The following is a 22,595-nucleotide window of genomic DNA, read 5'->3' on the forward strand; positions in this document are numbered from 1 at the left end:
GGGTTGGTCAGTCGGATATGCGTTCGAGGTTATTACCATTGAAGAATGAAGGGGTCCGACATATAAACGGAAGCTTGAGAAAACAGGCGGAAAACCATAATTAACTCTCCCCGGAACCCGGTCGCCACTGCATTTAATCTGCGTTGACCCCTTCTTTTCCTTAATAAGCTTCAAAATAGTAAACTCGTCTAATATCGTTTGCCCAGTTTAGTAAAAGGACTGAAGAGAGTTTTGTCAGTTCAAAGCCTATATCACGTGTCTGACGTTGGCAAATGCGGTAAACCCGTTGTACAAAATCCTTGTCCATAAACTGCTATGTTAAATCGACGTTGTTTATCCCGAGGCGGAAGAAGCTGTAATGACACAATTTTCATCCAAAACAATTCAGTTTGGACGCTCAGTTTCAAATCTCTAAAACTAATTTCATTGTCATTTTACTTTCGTTTTAAACTCTTTTGAATACATGAGTACAATTGCTACCTAAGACGCACCATCGATTTCCGGAAGTGGAGCAAGTTTTGTTTATCAATGGCCGACATTTCTCAACTTTAGTATCAAATTTCTTTTTTCAATTTTTATAATAGCAAAATGCCTAAAACAGATGCAAGTCCGCTTTCAATTGTTCAAAAACAAGCTGAAGTCACTAAAAAAGCAGTGAGTATTGTATATGAATGTATGACTAGTTTGGAAATCATTTATATCAACACCAACTTCACACCGACAAGTCTCCACTTGATCTTCTTCTTTGGAACTCAGTCTAGGCCTAGCCTAATCTTAATATGAATGAAGGCATGGCCTTGAATGAGAGCGCAGGTTATTGATAAAATATAAAATAACATAAATTTTCTGAAACGAATTGATGTATATGTATGTGTTACCATTATAGAGAGCTTTGGCAACGGCAAAGCCGTCGAGTGAGCTGTGCTCTCATATTATTAAATCATTTGATGGGGTTTGTCAAAGATGTTAACTGTATTGCATGTATAGTTGCTTGATATTACCAAAATTGAGTGGGCCAACAGGTGAAATGATCATAAATAAATATCCTGAAAAAATTTAAATTTCTACCAAAAAGCTGTTTTGGAATATTTGTCAGCCAGAAATCTATATTTTTCAATAGGTTTGAGGTTTTTAAGTTGGCAGATATTGTCTGTCATTATTGAAAATATATCTTTTTTTCAAAGGTGAGAAATCATAAAAGATCTTGTATGGCACTTGATGTTTGTGTTCAATTTATTTGTTTACAAACAATGCTAAAAAAATGATTATATGTTTCAATTACTCTAGGTAGAAAAGTTAGTAAAAGAATGTAATAAAGTTATAAAAGATAAGAAATTAAAAGATAAAGATGTCAAACAGAAACAGCTCTTTAAAGAGTAAGTATGGATTGAGATTGATCTAATCTCTTATAGAGATGATAGAAAGAGAATTGCACATGATTCTTGTCTGAGAAAAAAGTTCAGAAAGTCTAAACAAGTTCTAGCATTCATAAAGATAAGGGGTAGGAGTAGATATTTATGGTAGAATCAACAGTAAGTCTAATTTGAAAAAAATTATTTGATTATTGTTTTATCTTATAGAGACATTTGTGCCTATGGGTGATATTTATGTTAAGCTTATATTTGCTCTATTTTTTGGATATGACAGGAAGAGCATATAAAATGCCTGTAAATGCTAGCATTTGTTCCATCAAGCATAGGTCCTACTTATATTACACTCAATTAAAATTCCAAAAATCAATAAAGCCTGTTCATTTTTTAAATTTTTTGTAATACTTATTTTTGAAGATGTTTTCAACTGAAGAAAGATGTTTTAAGTGTACATGATAGAGCAGAAAAATTAACAAAGGTAAAGTAATATTTAGTGCTCAATTTGAAAAGGTTCAAGGTTTAGATTTCAGAGAGGTCAACGGTTCCTGTTGATACACAAGCAAAAGTGATCCATGACAGCAGTAAGGTGCTCCTTTTTCAGACAGTTTCTGAAGCCATGGCCAATGATTTTGTGTCCATCTTGTGTTTTCTTTCAATATGAGTTGTAGATACTTTTGATCACACATGAAATATATTCCCAGACTAGCATGTAATTTGTCTGAAAATGTAATTTTTGTAGGAAGATGAACCGAAGAAAGTCAAAAATTATGACAACAAAAAAGATTTTGAAGTTAAAAGATTGGCCAATTTACAGGTAACTAAAGCAATTAACATTTTGTGTACATATTACTATAAATATTGTAAATACGCACAGAGAAGCAAATACGAAAATTTGGCAATACAATGATAAATTAGAATCACATAGTTGGAAGTTATTTTCATATTTATAAAGAAAGAAAGATGACAGTGCAAGTAGCTTTTTGAAATGATTCTTTGTTTATTTTTTTAAATCTTAAGTTTCTGATACTAGTTTTTGTCTATTTTTAGAATCAGTTGACAATGATTATGCCTAAATTGGCTCCTGAAGAAGATGAAGAAGCATTTACCAAGTGAGTAGATTATCATTAGAAACAGTTTATGATGTCAATAATTTGAAATATAGTTACTTCTATGACACCATAAATTCATTTACTCAAGCTTACTTTTTATGACATATGACTAAATAATGACTAATTAAGTGATTGATTTTATTCCCTGGAATATTATAGAGAATTGAAAGAAGCAGGTGAAATTTCTGATACACCAGTTAATGAAGAAGAAGAGGAAGAAGAAGAAAGTGAGGAGGAAGATGAAGCAGATAATGCTGTGACGCAAGGTAAAGTTACTGATGATAACGTTATTTAATTTAGATAGTTGTTTTTGACCAGATTCAGTGTCAGGAATATCTGCCAAATAGAACAAGGGCTTGACGTCGAAGATATAAAGATGCATTGTAGAAATGATATACTTCATGGACCAAATCTGTAATGATTGGTCCATACAAAGTTACAAAAATAGAAATACAAAGTTATCTTTGACAATAGCTTATTAATATATTATGTCCAACCCATAGAAAAAAGTTCCTTATCATGTAAAAAATAAAACTCTCAATTTTAACAATATAAGTTTTTAGTTATAAAGACTTAAAACATTAAATCAAGTGTTAAATTGGAATCTATGTTATTAGGTTTAGAGGCCATTACAGAAGAAGATGAAAATTATTCTTCTGGTAGAAATGAAACTGTTTTTCATTTTGATTCACTAGATTTTTTTACGGGCTTTTATTTCTTCTGCTAAAGATACTTTACGGATAGCTGTTTTACCTCTTGAGCCATTATTATTGCTTATTTACTGTGGCAACAAATTTATTTATAGGGATTCAAGAAGGGTCTTGAGACATTTTTATGTGTACTAAGACATTCTGGACATTCACAAATTACTGCAAACAATGCAGTTTCCTGATAGCTTAGATGGTCAATCTGTACAAGATTTAAATGAACATATCAGAAAAATCATATCTCGCTTTGCTACTCAGAAATATCAATAGTTGCTAACATTGTAAAATCATTCTTAGTTTTTTCCATTTATGGATAGAGTTAACATTGACTTGCTTATAACTTTCTAAAAATTTACAAAATTTTTACATCCTAATGTTAAGTTTTAACTCTAGTTTTTCCTTATTATATATGAATAGCTCAAAATATACCAAGTAAATTGAAACATTCTCCCACTTTGAATCTCTCATATTTCAGTATCTTGCTGTCTTTTAGCATCTTAATTTATATTATTTTGTCTCTTCGAGCTCTTGCTGAAGAGAGTGGCAGAATATTGATTAAAAGAGAAGCTAGCTTTAGATTAGGATTTTTGTTATTTTAAATCTTTAAAGTAACCCCTAGCTTATCTAATGTAGAATTGTTTTTGAATTGTTCAGCAGCTTAAACAGATTGATTTCACTGTTTAAAATGCATGTTTAGCTTTATTGAACTCCTATTACTTAGCAAATTAGCCTTATAAATGTTCTTTTTACATCTAGGGACTCTTTTCAAACAAGCTTTAACTCTTCATCTGATTGGTTAATCACAAAATTCATTTTAAATTTAACCAATCAGTCTATAGTATAGTCCGAAACATCTGCCTCTATTCCAGCTGACAACTGTCAAAATACCCATCAGAGGCTGGAATAGTGACAGATGTTTTCGGTATATCTATAGTATTGCCTATAGAAATAAATTTTCAAAAATCAAACAGTTTTTAGATTGTGTTGCAGAAGATGATATGACATAGATTTCAGGAATTGTTTATTCGGCATTTCAGGCTTCATAGACATACAACATAACCTTTCTTGTTACACAAAATTAATCTGTAAATACCGGTATCCTAAAATCTTCATTAAAAGATCAGCACTGTTTTATACAATTAAGTTCTTTCATTTTTCATACCTCACAAGCATGTAGTTAGTAAAAGTATTTCATTTTCATTTGCATTTCAGAAAATCAAGGAGAAATCAAGGATAGTCCTAAGGACGAGAAAAAGGGGAAAGATAAGGAAAAGAAAGGCAAAGATAAGCATAAGAAGGATAAAGATAAGAAAGGAAAAGACAAAGATAAGAAGAAAAAAGATAAGGATGACAAAGAGGAAGATGAAGATGAAGATGATGAGGAAGCAGATGATAAAGATGCCAAGGCAAAGGATAAGAAAAATAAGGATAAGAAAGATGGAAAAAGCAAGGACAAAAAAGAAAAAGACAAAAAGGATAAGAAGAAGAAAAATGAAGTTGATGAAGAGGAAGAAGATGATGAAGAAGATAAAAAGAAGAGCAAGGATAAGAAAAAAGATAAAGATAAGAAAGAAAAGGACAAGGTTGAAAAGAAAAATAAGAAAGAGAAAGTTGAGGCACCCAGACAAGAAGTGAAAGATTTGGAAGAAGAATCAGATGAAGAAGAAGAAGATGAAGAAGAAGAAGATGAGGATATTGAGGAGGCCATTGAGGGAGATGATGAAGAAGACTTTGAAGAAACAGAAGATGAAGAAGAAGATCATGCTGTTGTTAAAAGTGTTAGAAAACAGGATGCAAAACAAGTGCAAGCCAAAACAAGGTAGGTCTGAATGAAAATGTATAAAAAAGTATATGAATAATGATTTAAAATATCCTTTGTCAATTGGAATCCTACAATTCTACTTTAGAATATGTATCAATAAAGACTGGTATTAAAATTCCATTGAATCCCAATTCCTGAAAATGTAGTATATTATATATTTTTCTGTAAAGAGGTTTTCTAAGTTGCATCAGAAACACTGATAACATCAATTAGCAAAATAGACATACGTTTAATTGTCTTTTCTAACCTTTATAGCCCCAAAGATGAAACTGATTACGTGGAAACAATGGAATATGTAGATGAAGAATCTGAAGAGGAAGAAGATTCAGATGATGATGATGTTGAAGATATGATACAACCAGAAAAGGCTAAGGTTATAGCCAGCACTCCCAAACCAGCCAGTCGAACATTGACTCCCAAGTCTGAATCTTCTAAGACTGCCAGCAGTACCACAGTACTTCCAAGTAGTTCTTCTGAGAATAAAACAGAATCCTCGAACATAGTCAGCAGTGCGTCACAATCTAAGACACCACAGCCTGCTAGTCGTTCATCCACATCAAAGGCATCATCATCTTCCTCTAAAGAAGTTTCTAAGATAGAGTCCAAGAAGGATGAAGCTGATCATGAGGATGACGAAGAAGATGAAGATGAATCTGAAGAAGAAGAGGAGGAAGAAGAAGAAGGTGAAGTAGAGGAAGAATCTGAAGAAGAAGATGATGAAGATGAAGAAGAAGAAGAATCTGATGAAGAAGACACTACAAAAGCTGAAGATACTTTGGAGGTCACCCAAGGAGTAAGTCTTATTATTCAAATTTGTGTTAGATTTAGAACATTTCATGATAACTTTGATTGTATTCTCAATATGAATATTTAGTATATAAGGAATTCTTATATTATAATAAATAGAAAATAAAAGATATCATTTCTAGAGCAGCTGGGTTGTGGAATCTAGGTTCTGAAGGGCAAGCATGCTGGTAATATTCTGTGTTTTGTTGTGTCACAATCGTATTTTAAGTTTTACTTAAAACTTTTCAGATTGAGAGGTTTGTTGCTATTGATGATTTTGAAGCTGTAGAAAAAGGAGATTTGTCTGTTAAAAAAGATGAAGTTATACGAATTATTGAAGTGAGGTTAGTATTTTGTATATGAAAAATGATCTGTAGCTACTAATTTAATATATTTTCCAATTTATTTTTGACCTATCAACTCTCTTTAATTCTAAATATCATTTCATATCTTGAATGTTGTTTTTCTGGATTTTGTAACTCTCTGTATTTTGTATAATAGGCCATTCTAAATTGCTTTGCTGTTTATCACAATACAAGGTAAAAAATCACACATACAAACAGAATTTGTTCTGTACTTCAAAGAAAATCAATTATTTTAATTGAGTAAATCTGGGAGATGACAGAATGTTACTTTTAAATGGCCTTAGAAAGTTTTCTATTGTTGTTTGTTATATGTCTCACAGCAGGGGGTAAGTGTTACCTGTATATACCAAATAAGCTCACAGTCACGTAAATTGCAATACGTGTGTGAATGTGTAAATCCATTTCATTACTCTCCTTTCATGTCAACATCCATATCATTTCCTTTCACATTCATTTCACTTCAACATCCATATCATTTCACATTCATTTCACTTCAAATTTCATTTCATTTCACATTCATTTCACTTCAACATCCATTTCCTTTCCTTTCACATTCATTTCACTTCAACATCCATTTCATTTCACATTCATTTCCTTTCCTTTCACATTCATTTCACTTCAACATCCATTTCATTTCACATTCATTTCACTTCAAATTTCATTTCATTTCACTTTCATTTTGCTTCAACATCCATTTCATTTCCCTTCAACATCCATGTCATTTCATTCAACTTCATTGCACTCTTACATTCATTTCCCTTCAACATCCATGTCATTTCATTCAACTTCATTGCACTCTTACATTCATTTCACTTCAACATCCATTTCATTTCATTCACCTTCATTTAATAACAAAATCCAGTTCTTTTCACTTAAGTCAACACTTAATAATAGAATGATTTTGATCATCAAAAATAATGTTATGAATTCTTGTTGATAATTTCAATCTAATTTCTTTTCTATAAGAAATATTAGAGGAGCAGAAAAGTTTGATGAAACTGCCAAATTCTTCATTTGACCATTCTTCAAGCTACCACACAAGACTATTTTGATAAAATTATTCACGGTCCCATCTATTTATTTATAAGTGTTCTGGTTTAATATATTTATTTTCACTATATTTTGATGTGTATTATAGGGAAGATGGATGGTGGATTGCTGAAAATGATGCAGGAAAACAAGGATTGGTACCTAAAACATATTTAAAGGTAATTTATTTTCTTTAATTCCAATGCCAATGATTTAATCTACTGCTTTATTGGTGAAAGTAACTTAAATTTTAAAATCTTAAATGTGATAATATGCAAAAGCTTACCTATAGATATACATATAGAACCATGTAATGTTATAATAGTGTCGCTGTTTAAATGCCAAGGTTGAATGTCCTAACTTACTGATGACCCTTTAGGGCTCAGGTTTTCAGATGAAACTTATATGGAAATGTTGTAATAGATAAAGTAATTTATATTTTTTATGTTACAGGTATATAATCAGTATTCATCTCTTCAACAACATGATGAAGGTAATTATTATTATTATTATTATTATTTATTTGATTGTTAACCTATTTTAAGGTGGATGTCTTGATTGATTGTACACTTAGTTGATTTTTGTATTTGCGTATTTTTTAATTGTCCTTGGCACTCAATAGAATTTGATTAAAAAGTTTGTCCATCATTTATTTGAAATAAAGGTTGTGTTTTAAATTTGTAGAAGAAAAGAAAGAACATTCTGAAGAGGAGGGAGAAGAGAAACAAGATGGAGAAAAAACACCTCACAGTAAACGTAGAAGGTATGCTTGAATGATTATATTGTCTTTATAATCAAATGTATTTAAAGGGACAGATACGTCATATTTTTGACCAATCGTACTTTAGTCTCAGAAACAGGAATTGTTTTGGCTTAACTAATCAGTAATAGTGTTCACTAAAATTTGAGCCTTCAAATCATTGTGTTTCCAGAGTTATCTGAGTTTGAAAGTGAGAATCATCTTTTCTTGAGACACTGCCATATATAGAAAAGAAACTCTTAGTTTGAGATATTTTTGAAGGAATTATGCAATTTTGGTGCATTTCTAGTACTTCTGAAGAATATTTATTTACATATATTCAAGACTCAAATCAACCATCCAACCCCAAAATCACACAGTTGTCCATTTAAGGTCAGATAAATTCCATTTACAACACATTGCCTACCAATGTTAATTAACATGTTTATAGAGACAACTTTGTGAAGTTTTATAAATTGAACTATTGTGCTATATTTATTTTTATTTCAGTGGTAGAGAGTTGTGGGGAAGTCTTAAGAAAACAGTAAATGAGGTATGTTGGAGAATTTCATTAAATATTTTATCTTGAAATATTCTGTATTATTCAAACTGTTTTGGCTAGTAACATCTATCAACAGGATGTAGTCAGAAAATGTTATCCATGTCACACAAGCACAATCAGAGGACCATAAAATGTACATCATAAATTTGAATTGTTATTAAGTGTAAGCTAAGGTTTCTACATTGACATTATGATGGTCTATTTGTAGACATTAGTAACTGATGTATTACATGCTATGGGAGCTGGTCCACCAGGTTTTAGATTACCAACATTATCAAAGTACTTTAATGAGAGTAAGTAGCAATTTGATTTTTGGGTTTTATACAGTTCAGCAGGTCGTTATCATTGAATTCATGTAGCTTTTCAATATTGTAGGGTTCAGTTTAGGTTCTTATCACATCATAAAGTTCAGATTAGGTTCTTATACAGTTCAGTTTAGGTTCTTATCACACATACAGTTCAGTTTAGGTCCTTATCACATCATACATTTCAGTTTAGGTTCATATCATACATTTCAGTTTAGGTTCATATCATACATACATTTCAGTTTAGGTTCATATCATACATACAGTTCAGTTTAGGTTCATATCATACATCAGTTCAGTTTAGGTTCTTATACAGTTCAGTTTAGGTCTTTATCACATCATACATTTAAGTTTAGGTTCATATCATACATTTCAGTTTAGGTTCAGTTCATATCATACATACATTTCAGTTTACGTTCATATCATACATACAGTTCAGTTTAGGTTCATATCATAAATACTGTTCAGTTTAGGTCCTTATACAGTTCAGTTTAGATCCTTATCGGATCATACAGTTCAGTTAAGGTCCTAATCATATCATACAGTACAGATTGAGTCCTTACCATATACATTTAGTCCTGACTGTATTATAGAGTTGATATCATACAAATTGCTTCCATTTTTAGGTGAAAAATTTCGAATGAAGAATTTCTTATCACCTAAACTAAGTGAATCAAATTTGGGTTATAGAGATCTACTTTTTAATCCTGCGACTGGAGAGGTAATGTTTTGCTCTTATTCTTGAAATGGTAAAAAAGTAAAAACTACAGATAACAAGTATTGTTTATTTCCATTGTTCTAATATAGAACTCTGCAGTTTATATACTGTATATTTGCGTGTATAGTGCATATTTTTTAGCCTAAAAAGGGGTTGCTAATCTGGGGTGGCCCATTATAGATGGTGACAATAAATTTATACACTATATTTGTTATTTATAGATGAGAGCAGTAGAAGTGAGGTTAGAAAGAGTAATAACAATAACATCATGTCAGCAAATACCACCTCCAGCCACAGGTAACGAGGCATACTATTTATTTTAAACTCTTATTTTAATTGGAAGTCTTGGTGGCTAAGTCAGTTAAATGCTTAAACCTAGTGTTGTATCCAGGTATGCGTTGAGATAATACCTTCAGGTTGTTCAACCTGGTTTCACCTGTCAGAGGGGCAGAATTGGAAAATAAAAAAAATTGTTACCGAAGTGCCTTGACTTTTTAAGTCTTTGTACTCTGGTGAACATATATCTTTGGTGGAAATACTTTTGTTTTGGCTATTAACAATTTTTTTATTACAAATGTACTATATATTGTTATTTTGTTATTTATTTTAGGCATCATAGTACAGAGAAGATATGTAAGAATGTGTTTATTTGATGGTCAAAATGTAAGTACCTATTCCTTTTTTACCAAAACAAAATTTAATCACATTTGCTATTTTGTATTGTTTAATATCCAATTTTATGAATTAATTTGTTTTTATTCTAGGTATTGAGTAATATCCATACTATCAGAGTTGCAGCAGAAGACAAAACAGAAAGAAATTGGTCTTTTAATTCAAAGGTATTTTTGTGACTGTTTATAACAATGGCGGAGCCAAAGGAGGGCAGTGCGGCCAGCTTCGCAGCTCCGAAAGGAAGTTTTTCGGGTAAAAATCTAGGTTAGAAATTGGGGCAATCTCAGATATTTCGCCCTCCTTTGGACGTAAAGCTAGCTCCACCACTGTTCTTTAACATTAAGTAGCAGTTTGATTGTCGTCTGCTAGACAATTAGATGCGGGTAGGAATCCTCCTCTGAAATTCTAATGACATGGCCAGTACTTTCGAGAGTTGACCTGGTAATGGCTTTCAACCTCTATCAGTTAAGCTTAGTAGCAATAGAATGACAGCATTGACTTAACAAAATATACTCATGATTCTCAATTTCTGTTTTATAGATTTCAGATCTTATGGATGTACAGTTACATAATGAGTTTTTTATCAGAAGTAACAGTACTAATAGTAATATCGGTAAGTAAGATTCATCTTATTATTCTTCGATTTGACTTCAGAACTTCAAATCTAAATGTGGACCTATGTATAGTCATGTCCCTGTCTGATTTTTACTTACTTTTCAGTTCAAGTAATAAAATTAATAAAATTAAAATTTAGTTCAAAATTGGCTAATGAATCTACAGTTTTTAATAGATTTAGCCAAAGCTTGGTATGGTGAGATCTCAGACAAGTTTGTTATTCCTCTGCATGTGATTGGAGTTATCTCCCTTGACTTGGCCTTATTGTCTAAGTAGGCCTGTGAACACAATTAGGCCTATAGCTTTGATTTTGTGAAATTTTCGTGGTCTGAGTCCTTTGTTCGTAAATGCGTATGTAATTATTACATATTACTATATTCTTTTAGGAGTTTTATTTGAATTATGTATTTCTTGTGTGAAAAGTGTAAGTACATTAACATATTTCAAAACTTTTTGTTTTGTTGACTCTAATTTTCTGAATATTAACACTTAATGCTGATGTTATGATGGGCTTAAGTGATTTCATTGTTAATCTCTTTTTGCATGACAAATATTGTTAGCATTGTTTCTTTTGTGCTGATTCTTACATTTCACTTGATATATTATTTTTGACAGAGGTATCAAATGTATAGAGTCAGAAACACTATTTTGGTTTATAAATTATTTATTTGGAATTTTTCCATCATAGGTCAGATTGTGATCTTAAAGTTGGGTGAATAACTATTCTATGATCTCCATAAAAATGACATGTTTTTCTGTCTCTAGCTCTTCTGCATCTGGCATCTACTTTCCAAAAGTATGATTAATTTAGTTTCATAATACTTTATTTCATGTTATCTAATTTAATCTAATTAAACTTTTTAAGGTGAATGAGGTAAGCTTAAAGCATGCTTAGCTTGATGTCAGGACTGAGCAAATTGACAAACCCATTACACAAATCTTTGGAAGACTTCTTAAAGCCATACTAGACTATGCCATTCCAAAACAAACTTAGCTTCAACTTTAAAATGCAACAGGACCTATTTTTATCAATTACTTCATTCTTAAAGAGATGTTTTCTAAAATGTTTTATAGATATCGGGAACACTGAAAGCATCAATTTGCACCATTCCAATTGTCAATCAGATGTCTGTGGTTCCTGCAATTCTACTAAAACCCCCAGTGTGTCCAATATATAGATAATTTTAAGAATCCTCTACAATCCCTTTAATACAGTGTTGTGATACAATGATTTTCAAGAAACTGTGCATTGTTGTCTACTCTCAGTATCTCTGAAGTATTAAAGAAATCATCTCAACTTTGTAGACAAGATTCCCCCATTAGAAAAATTCTTCAGAATATTTTTTTTTCAATTTGCTCAGATGTGTTTTGTGTGTGTAATTTGATTCTTCAACTCTTTTATTTAATTTGCACATTCAATTGGTCATGAATACTTGATTTAAGATGATATTTCTAGGTACTTTAATAAATCTGAGGACACATTTCACAATACATTATTGTATTTTCTAAAATCTATTGTCAAATTTTTTACCCCTGATCAAAAGTTAGATATTATAACATATCAGTTGATTTTAAAAAAAAAAACAAAATATTCTATAAAAAGAGAGAATGTTCCCCAATTCTTTAAGAAAAGTTGTTTAAGACAAAAAATAGAGTTTATGCAGAAAAAGACATGCTGAATGTTTTTATTGTTGTATATTATATTGTAAGTTGACTGGATCACACTAATTGCACTGTTTTAGCATGTTTACTACTCATTTACTTACAAATATATTTATATGCACGTTTCTAAATAATATGGTTTTTTTCCTCGCATGTGACAGAAATATTACACCCTTAATTATTTGATTTCTACTTTTATAGGAAATAACCAATAAACCTTTTAATTAGTACATTGATTAGATATTAATTGAATTGGATTTATGTTTTAATCAGATGATATTTTTCCCCTGTGGCATTGACCCGTTTGTATGTCTGGATGCACAATTGGATTTTATGGGGTATATTTTTCACATCAAAAGAGCAACCACCCAAATCCAGACATAATGAATAATTTATGTTGTAAATATTTATCTATAGAAAAGTGAAGAAAGAGGTGAATTTAGTTGTGGCTGGGTTCATTTACCACTCACTGATAAAACTGGTGTTCCTATAGCAAACAAGTAAGTTGTCAATATAGTAATTCCTGTATCACCACAACTGTCACAACTGTCTTTAGAATTTACATAACAGTCTGACAGTGAGAACACAGTATGTATTGTTGCTATGTACTTCTATTTCTAAAATAAATAATAAATATTTGAAAATATTTGAGATTCCTATCACTGAACATTTAGAAATAAGTTTTCAGGAGGACATAAAGAATGAAATAGAACTTCATGCAAATACTTGATTAAGAAATGTCCTTGATTGTCTATCCTAACTATTAATATCTGGTTGTAGGAACTATGATCTGTATGTACATGGTGGAACTCCTTATGAGAGAGATGTTGAGGTTGACCCTAGTGTTAGCAGAAGAGGTTTGTTTTACATTTACACATTATATTAAAGCTATCATGCTCTCGAAAGTAAATTATAACTCTTTTTTTTATAAACAATATTTTATTAATACATTTAAGGGATTGGGGAACAGGCTTATGCCTATATAACCCCTGTAAAACACCTGGAGTATAGCAACTGATAGTAGTAAATATGGCAGACCAAAGTCAAATAGACAGGCTCATTTTTCAAAAATTTGTGTAGTGTAATTTGAGCATGATAGCTTTAAGGAACTGTATTAAAAATTACAAACTTTGTAGGAATTATTCTGCAGAAGTGGCCTTATCTTGTCTTGGTTAACTGTCTTTGAATACATGCTGACATTATATGCTTTTCAACTATCCCTAATATTCTAGAATTTATAAAATTTAATTTATTAAATAAAGGTTCTAGAAGATATTGTAAGTGTAAACACATTCCTACCCTCATGTTGAGGATTGGGCCCTCACATATCACTTGAAGTGTTTGTTGTGTGTGTGTTATCCTCACTGTGTGTTACCTCTAGTTATTATTAGCTTTGAAATTTCATCCCTGAACCAAACATCATTTGTTCAAATCTAAATTGAATCTTGTGTCTTAAAAATCCTTGCTTGAAGGGATATAGTAGTTTAATTGGATTTGTTTTACATACTCAAAGAACTTATAAAGGGATAAGAATTTAATTTGATTACATTTTAAGTCAACGGTTAACACAGTTACTGTATGATGTATTTGCAATCAATGTTTTTTTTGAGAAAATGTGTGATTGTGTTAATGTTTTTTTTTAAATTAATTAATCTACCAATAAGAAATTTAGAAAGAGATAAGGGATTATTTATTTTAGATCAAAACAAAGGCTAAGAAGCTGAATTTTTCAATTTTCAGAGATTTATAACAGCATTTCCTTTTTGATGTACAGACTAACATAACAAACCTTTTAGCTTTTCATTAAAAATAATTCTCATAAACTATCTACTTCATTTTGAGCCATTAAATATATTCTGGCTCGTGTAGATATAATATGGCCTGCTTAATATGTTTATGTCTTGAATCCTCCATAGATAGGACAAATTTCAGTGCTCAAAAAGAGCATGTTGCGGCAAATGTAATGCTTGAACTTGACTATGTAACTGATATTTTTTTATATACAAATTTACCTTATGAAATGAAATGCTTTTCCCACTTTTGATTAGGCTAATAAAGACAGACAACACCATGCAGTGTGCAATGAGAGAAATTTCTGACCTAAAGTGCAGCCTATCCAAAAAGGAATGCGTGAGACACTCTATGTCTACCTCTAATGTGTCAGAAATCAAGTCTAGTACATCTGATAACTATATTTTTAGCTAGTAGTAATGCTCTGGTATCACTGATATCTGGAAACAAGCAACCAAGATTGTTAGTCAAAGTTAGTGTACCAAATAAAGAACAGAAAACTCAATTGGAGTAAGTAAATTTATATACTTAGTTTGTGGGTTTTACACGAATTGAAAACATTTGAGTCTTGTCAAAGTTTATGTAGTACAAGAAAACCCAATTTCCTTTACTTTTATAATTGAAATAGAGTCTATCTTTCTGCACCATTGGGCTTCATAAAGTTGGTAATTAACAAATTAGGCTAAACATTTGGGTAGGCTATTGTACAACAAGATTCAAAATTATGAAAGTGACTTCTGCATTAAAGCATGCAAATGTCACTCAGCTATGAAGCTACTGAAATGGCAGAATCTGTTTGCAATACTTATGTTGGGCACACTGTTTCAAAATACTGCATCAAGGGCAAGTTAGTTTTGAAAATCTATGAATGTGAAATTTTGCCTATTCTGTTTTCAGTTTACTGCCAGAAATATTAGTAGGGGATATGTGTTTATTACCGTTCTACACCTATTATAGACAAATATTAGCAGACGCATTAATTATTAAACGTCTTGATTTAGATTCAACAGGTACTGATTTGACATTGATAATTGTTTATTGGGAATTGCAGAAGTTCTCATGCACCAAATAAGACAAATTTCACTTCATAGTCTTTAAATTTGTTATGAAGTAGAAATAATGTGATTCATTCATTAAAGAAAAAGCCATTTGTTAGATGTGTGCTGATGGAGAAAAAGAGATTGGAACACTTTTGGCAAAAGATGAGCTGATTGCTTTGCGAATGTCAAGTATATCTTGATTTGTGAATATTTAAATTTGGAGTATATCATACTGAGATTTTAATCAAATAGAATTTTTATTTTATGTGTAGGTTTTTATTAAAAAAACAATTAACAATATACATTTCGTTGATATTATAGAGGTTATCCACAGTCCATTTTTACGTCAATTTCCTAAGGTAGCTGACAATCCTGATTTGATGAGTTTATTCAGAGTAAGTATCTATTTACACAAGATTTCCTTTAAACATTCATTCAGAAATATTTCCACTCTCACTGTATTTGTCACAGTGAACCCTTTGACAAGAAATGCATTCAAATTCGCGTAAACTGCAGTGGGTCACGTGGTCACATTCTTGAGCAATATGGCTGCTGTTGAGGCCTTATTTTTGTAACGGCAATCTTTTTGAAATATAATTTATCAATCAGAAAATTCATGAAAAGAATACATTAGACAGTGGAAATACAAGCAATGATCGATGGACCCACTGCAGTTACGGTGATATGAATACATTGGTCAAGGTGCCTTCGGCAGCTCATTCAATTTGGCACCTTGCCCAATGTATTCATATCACCGTAACTGCAGTGGGTCCTTCGTTCATTGCTTAAATATATTTTTGCCTTTATGTTGTATCAGAACACAAAGTTACAGATATATACAGGAGCTTGTTGATGTGCAATTGAACTTGATTTGTTACTTTATTCTTTGCCTTTGTAGGAAACATGGGTCAATAAATTAAAGGCAGTAAAAAGAGCCGAAAAGGTATGTTGATTTATATAAAACTTTGTAAATTTCTTCACCAACATAGTAATTTCTCAACATTATCACACCTTAAAAAGTGGTTAGATAATTTCACGGACTAACAAATTCTTTCACATAATTTTGATGCCTATAGTAGTAGACAGTTATGGATAATATTTGGTTGGAATTATTTTAGATGAAAGGCTGTGCATTGAGTGCATTGGCAGTCATGGTAAAAAAACGTTTTAGTTCTGTTCTATTCATTCAGTTTTTAAATATTTTTGGTTGCTAAACAATCTATCAAATGAATTTCTGGTTGCTAAGCAATCAGTTTTTTTTTTTGGTTGCTAAGCAATCAGCTGTATTTATGGTTTCTAAGCAATCAGTTCTACTTTTTATACGCCCACATGGAAATGTAGAGGTATATTGCTGTTGCCCCGTCCGCATTTCTTGTCTGCAAGATAGAGGCTACAGCTTTAATCTGATCTTGATGCAACTTGGAGATGATGAACTTGATGCAAGTTCGAAATTGGTAATAATCGAAAGAACGGTTTCAAAGTTATTGCCCTTGACTTAGTAAAACGCATAAAATTTGGCTTGTATGCTTGCAGATATTGATAAGACCTCAGTCAAGTTCGAAATTGGTAATAATCTGATGAATGATTTCAGGGTTATTGCCCTTGACTTGGTAAAAACACGTTAAATTTGGCTTGTAGGCAGAATATAACCTACAGTTTTTTTCCAATCTTGATTAAACTTGGTATGCATGTATATATTGATGAGATCTCTATCAAGTTTGAATTTGGTCATAATCGGATGAATGGTTTTGGAGTTATTACCCTTGACTTAGTAAAAACCCTTAGAATTTGGCTTGTAGTCATGATACAGGGTGCAGTTTTACAGGGTGCAGTTTTTATCTGATCTCGATGAAACTTGGTATGCATGTATAAATTGATGAGATCTCAAGTTCAAAAATGATAATAATTGGATGAATGGTTTTTGAGTGATTGCCCTTGAATGAATTCAGTGCGTCTAATTTGGCTTGTAGGCCTGATAGAGACTACATTTTTTATCCGATCTTGATGAAACTTGGTATGAGACCTTAGTAAAGCGTGAAATAAGTAACAATCAGATGATTGGTTGCACATATTAAACCACTACAGACTTTGGTTATTATTTCTGACAGCTGATAGTGGGCATATGTTACCTTGACTGGCAATCTTAAGCTATTTCTAAGCCTAAGTATGTTGTGTCAAATAGTTAAAAACTTAAGCCCTCCTTGAAAAAATTCATAAGCCAACCCCCAAGACTTTTGTTTAGCTACAAGTATTTTTAAAATGGTAATATCCCCTCTGTATACAAGGAATAACTGGATTAAAGGAAAACTACCTCTTACAATGCACATAAAATAAAAATTCTCTAACTTGGCCAAAATGAGTCTAAATTCATAGTGGACTTACGTGGTGCCATAACAAAACAACATGCACCCTATATATGACAATATATCAATTAAACTACGTAATCATTGAAAAACACTTTAAAATATGAAGCGTTCTGCAATATTTACCTTAATTTTCAATAATTACTTTTGTAGTTTTATGGATTAATATACTTACTTAATGATTTATCGGGTCATATGGGAGAATTCTGATTTAACACCAGGTGAGGCCACTGATGAATAAAGACTTATTTTGATGGACAAGTTTAAAAAGATAAAAAATTTTTGCTCATTCTTAGAGGTAGTATTCTTTTAAGGGATGATTTCTTTTAGGTAAGGAACCTTATTAGCTTCCCTACATTTCACTAGTGCTGTCAACCCACTTCCCCAAACTTCAGGTTAGTTCTGTTACGAAAAGTAAAGTAAAAAAATGATTTATCATGATAAACATGTTTTAATTAACATATTTTTTCTACTACGGTACATTTGTAATTGGCATCCACAATTATCCAATAATGATGTATCTCAGCGAGGGTAACGTTCAATAAATAGCATTGTTGATCATTTGTCAAACTGTTACACAGTCACTCCTCTCCTTACACTTTTCAATGCATTGATTCAGATCTGTATCACTTGACATGAAGATGAGCGGCACTGTGTAAAGCTGACACGTATTACTCGGGGTAAGAGATGAAGCGGTACACCCAGCATTAGACTTACACATGTCATCGCATTCCACCTGTCTAGATACATCTTTCTTAAAATAGGCACGCGGTTTGATACATGTTTCATTTGAATACTTGTAACTACATTCTGAAAAAAAAATTATGGTATTACATAACAACCTTTGGGTTAAGATCATCTGAGGTCGATGTCAAAATGAAAATGTCAAATGTCAAATTTGGAAAACCTGTGTCTCCCTCAAAACTTGAGCAACAGGAGCAGCTAGATTAAAGGGATACTTCCTCTTAAAATGCACATAAAATTTGAATTCTCTAACTTTGCCAAAATGAGTCTTTGAGTTCAGATCATCTAAGGTCAATGTCAAAATGTAAATTTGGAAAACAAGTGTCTCCCTAAAAGTTGTTAACATGTTATAGGCCTACCCCATTTGTCATTAAATTATATCATATCTTGTTGAAAAGTTCTAGGATCATAAAAAAGAGACATCGGAAGTAATAACTTATCTGATTGGACAAGAGAAGATATCTATTGATATCAGCCAATGAAGTCTTACTTTCATTATATTTCTTCTTTCGGTTTTAAAAATTCTCGCGCTAATCAACACATCAGGCTGTGTTTTTTTAACATAGTGCCTGACAATTTCCTCTGGCTCAGTGTATATCTTTGTATCAAATTCTTAGGTAATATTTGGTGAAAGGTATAAAAGCTTGATCAGACTTCATGATTATAAAATATAGTACCATATAAAAGATCATCTCATAATATAGTAATTATAGAATTAAAATTACTAAAAGATTTGGATAAACGACTTGACTTGAACTACTTGTATCAACACCGTTCATTTGTCTGTTTGAATTTAGCCTTTCAAAGGTCGTTATTTAGATCAAAATATCAAATGATATACTTCATTGGAAAGAAGACATCATACATAATACAGTTAAATAGAATATTCTAGTATTAAATTATTTCCTGTTTACATTTTTTCCAGCCCGGCTTCTTTTTTTCTAGTAAACTGGTAATTTTATTTCTGTGTAATTATATAGATATTTTAATAATACAGTCTAGTGTAGTGTATCATATATAGTATATCATTATGTGCCAATATTATCACCCTGGATCAATCATTTTCTCTTTCATAAGAAACTGTCATATTTTATGGTCAAGTTTGAACAATCCTAAAACATGCAGGATAATTCATAAACTATTCAACTAATGTATCACATTTTTAATAGCTGACCCAGGGTGGTTTATATAGGCACATGGTAAGATTTTAATAGCTTTCTTAAATTTTGTTTTTATTATTTTTTAAATATTCCCATTGATCAGGTCCCTGCAGTAAAGTTCCAATACAGACTATTGTATTTACTTTTTCATGAGCAATTTAAAGCCAGCCACATTTGTATGCATGGACATATTTGTAGCTTCTTCAAGAGCTGAATTTGAATATAAAAAAAATTTAAGAGTTATTTTTCCAATTTTATTATTTAAATATAGCCATGCTTGAACATGCTTTACGAGCTTAACTATATATGCAAGATTAGAATATATTACTGGTTTACTGTTTTTTTCCGGAAAATGGAAAAGATAATTTATCTCTTGGTACCATGAATAAATTCAATATGATGGTGTCTGTGCTCTGCAAAGTTATAGGCTGTATTTTCTGAATAAGATGTGCTTCCCTTATAGGCCTATGAATGTTTACAGATTTAATTCTAATAAGGGGAGCTTATGCAAGCTTGCATATTATATTTGCAATAATACGTTAGGCCTAATAATAATCACATAATATACAACAATTGATTTGCAATCTGGCAAATTTTGAAGGTTTTGTACAATGTAAAAAAAGTAACAAGCTTTTGTCCATAATTATGTTGAAGTAAGAAAAATAAAGGGTATTGTATGAACCAGCAAAAACCATAATGATGTCAACACAGTCATGTTTTGAATATATAAGCTTAATGACCCTTCAGGGATCTAGTCCAGAGATTTTAATTAGCTCCTGCACTGAAAAGTTGTAAAACAAGTGAATGATCACACTAAGTGTGCACAAAGGTAGCATAAGAAGCATGCCTTGAGATTTTTTATATTGTACATTGTGTAATGCATGAAAGTTTTCTTTAGATGTTATTATAATTTAGAATTTGAATTTTGTGTATTTACAGGTATCAAATTTTAAGCATTCTTCAAGCTTATTCATATATTGAGAAATGTAAAAGTGCAATTCTCTCTAGTTTAGAGAATGAAAGCAGATGCTAACCCTGATTTATATATACACCGATACTTTGCCAGTATTAGAGTGCCATGCTAAATTAAATTAGAAAAAATTAAAAGAAATAGTAAAATACCTAAGAATGCAATTGTATATTACAGTATATTTCTGTATATAACTTTGTATAATTGTAAATCTATTGTAAATAATATTCATAAGGTTATACATGAAAATAAACTACAATACTTTACAGTCATATTTAAGTATAGAATTTTGTAAAATTGGTAATCTTAAAGTAATAATTGTATATAATATTTATAAATTTATACATGAAAGTAATCATTGTATAATACTGTATATAATTGGTAATAAATTATAATTGTATGTTAATATTGTATATTTATAGAGAGATGTAGAAGCTATGAAAGGTTTATTAGATAAAGTCTTCAAAGAATCGGTCTACCCTGTTATTACCACTGGTAATTTTGTACCATATAAAACTGGTAATACTGAAATTGAAATGGTTAGTATCTAATTATATTTAGTAGTTGGGTACACCAGTGTGATATGAATATAGGTGTCACTAAAATCAACAATTATAATATCTCTCATTTTAAAAATTTAACTGTGTCTCGTTAATTGTTCAACAGTTTTTGGTAAAAAGGAAGGTCTAATATTCCATTAAAGTTTCCATTTTGTTATTCCAGAAACGTAAGAATGTTATTGAGAAATTCAGCCAGATTAAGAGAGAAAGAAAGAGTGCTCTAGCAGCTTTACTAGCATCAGATATTGTTTACACACCATTTGATATGTCAGAAGTTACATTTAATATTATCAATCCTTATAGCCTTGCTGATAAATTCATGTAAGTAGGATTAGAAGAAGTTACAGCTGTTTAAAGCATTAAATTATATATGCACATGATGTAATTTGCTTAGTTAGGTCAAACACATGGTGGGTTTCAGCTGTCCTCATTGCAGCCCAACCAGCTGTAAATTGGTACTGATAACTTAAGGTAATCAATGGTAACAGGTTTGGCCAAGGACCAGCTGGCAGACAAGATTCTTGTAATCCTTGTGATTGTTTCTATCTTTTTCTTTTTTTCAGACCAATTCCAGTAGAGAGTTGAAATGATAAGAAATTTTAGAATATTATTTGAAATAATCTTTAATACTCTTGCGATCCTGTAGTACATATTTTGAATGAGGTAGAAATTACATAGGAATTCCTTATTAGTGCCAAGGAAGAGCGAGCTTTTAACTTGGAACATGATAAAATGTGACAATATATGTTTACGTACTGGTATATATTTGTGGTAAATACATATTATTGTTGGTATGATAGCAAATAATCGATTCATCTGAATCTAGTATCCCGGAGAAGGGCACAAGGGCCCCTCCCCCCCTTCAAGAATTTTTTAAATTAACAGCTGTTAATGTGTAAATGCTGTTTTCATGTTATTATATCTGTTTCCTCTTGGCTATCAGTGACTTCATTATTCTATCAATTCACATTTAAAATGTAACAAGTCTAAAAATTAAAATGAGAAAAAAAAAAAAATGGCACAAAAAATTATTTCAGCCATTTTTCTTTTTAAGTGCTCCTTGTTCCGTCCTTATAACAAGTGATATTATATGTTATCAATTTATTTATTGTATATATTATCATCTTTTAATTTATAGTTTTAATAAAATTATTAAATGTTTGAGTACATTTTTTTTTTGTGAACAGGTTGTGGCTCAGTGAGTAGGAAAATAGATACTTGCTCATGGTCAATTGTACTTCATGACAGACCTTTTGCTTGGCTTATAGTTGTTATGAATTAGTCTTTCATGCTTAAAGGACAGCAGTCCAGAAATTACAATGGTAAAAAACTTTGGTTATGCATTTTATTTTGTTGGAAATGCCATCTGAGCACTAATTGATGAAAAAAATTTCACAATCATCTGGCAAAATATGAATGAAATTTTTGTTAAAACAACAGACACAACAACAAATAAATTTATTTCTAAAATAATGAACACTTGAACGCAATAAATAAATAACATCA

The 22,595-nt window shown here is 31.1% G+C and overlaps 1 protein-coding gene across 1 annotated transcript; it reads left to right on the forward strand.

Moving 5' to 3' along the window:
• Positions 1-526: 526 nt before the first annotated feature.
• LOTGIDRAFT_232470 (hypothetical protein) lies at positions 527-22,250 on the forward strand. The gene is made up of 30 exons (XM_009056820.1): positions 527-654; positions 1,288-1,376; positions 1,788-1,848; positions 2,110-2,184; positions 2,418-2,479; positions 2,639-2,745; positions 4,399-5,005; positions 5,264-5,801; positions 6,044-6,138; positions 7,298-7,367; positions 7,642-7,681; positions 7,873-7,951; positions 8,438-8,480; positions 8,698-8,782; positions 9,421-9,515; positions 9,734-9,809; positions 10,123-10,175; positions 10,277-10,351; positions 10,725-10,797; positions 11,186-11,223; positions 12,879-12,961; positions 13,242-13,318; positions 13,694-13,738; positions 14,663-14,762; positions 15,150-15,262; positions 15,614-15,687; positions 16,191-16,235; positions 20,952-21,068; positions 21,253-21,410; positions 21,653-22,250. The coding sequence occupies exons 1-30, from the start codon at positions 589-591 to the stop codon at positions 21,672-21,674; spliced, it is 3,261 nt and encodes a 1,086-aa protein (XP_009055068.1). The 5' UTR covers positions 527-588; the 3' UTR covers positions 21,675-22,250.
• The last annotated feature ends 345 nt before the right edge of the window (positions 22,251-22,595 follow it).

Source organism: Lottia gigantea (genome assembly GCF_000327385.1).
Source record: "Lottia gigantea unplaced genomic scaffold LOTGIsca_29, whole genome shotgun sequence".
NCBI classification, from domain to species: Eukaryota; Metazoa; Mollusca; class Gastropoda; family Lottiidae; genus Lottia; species Lottia gigantea.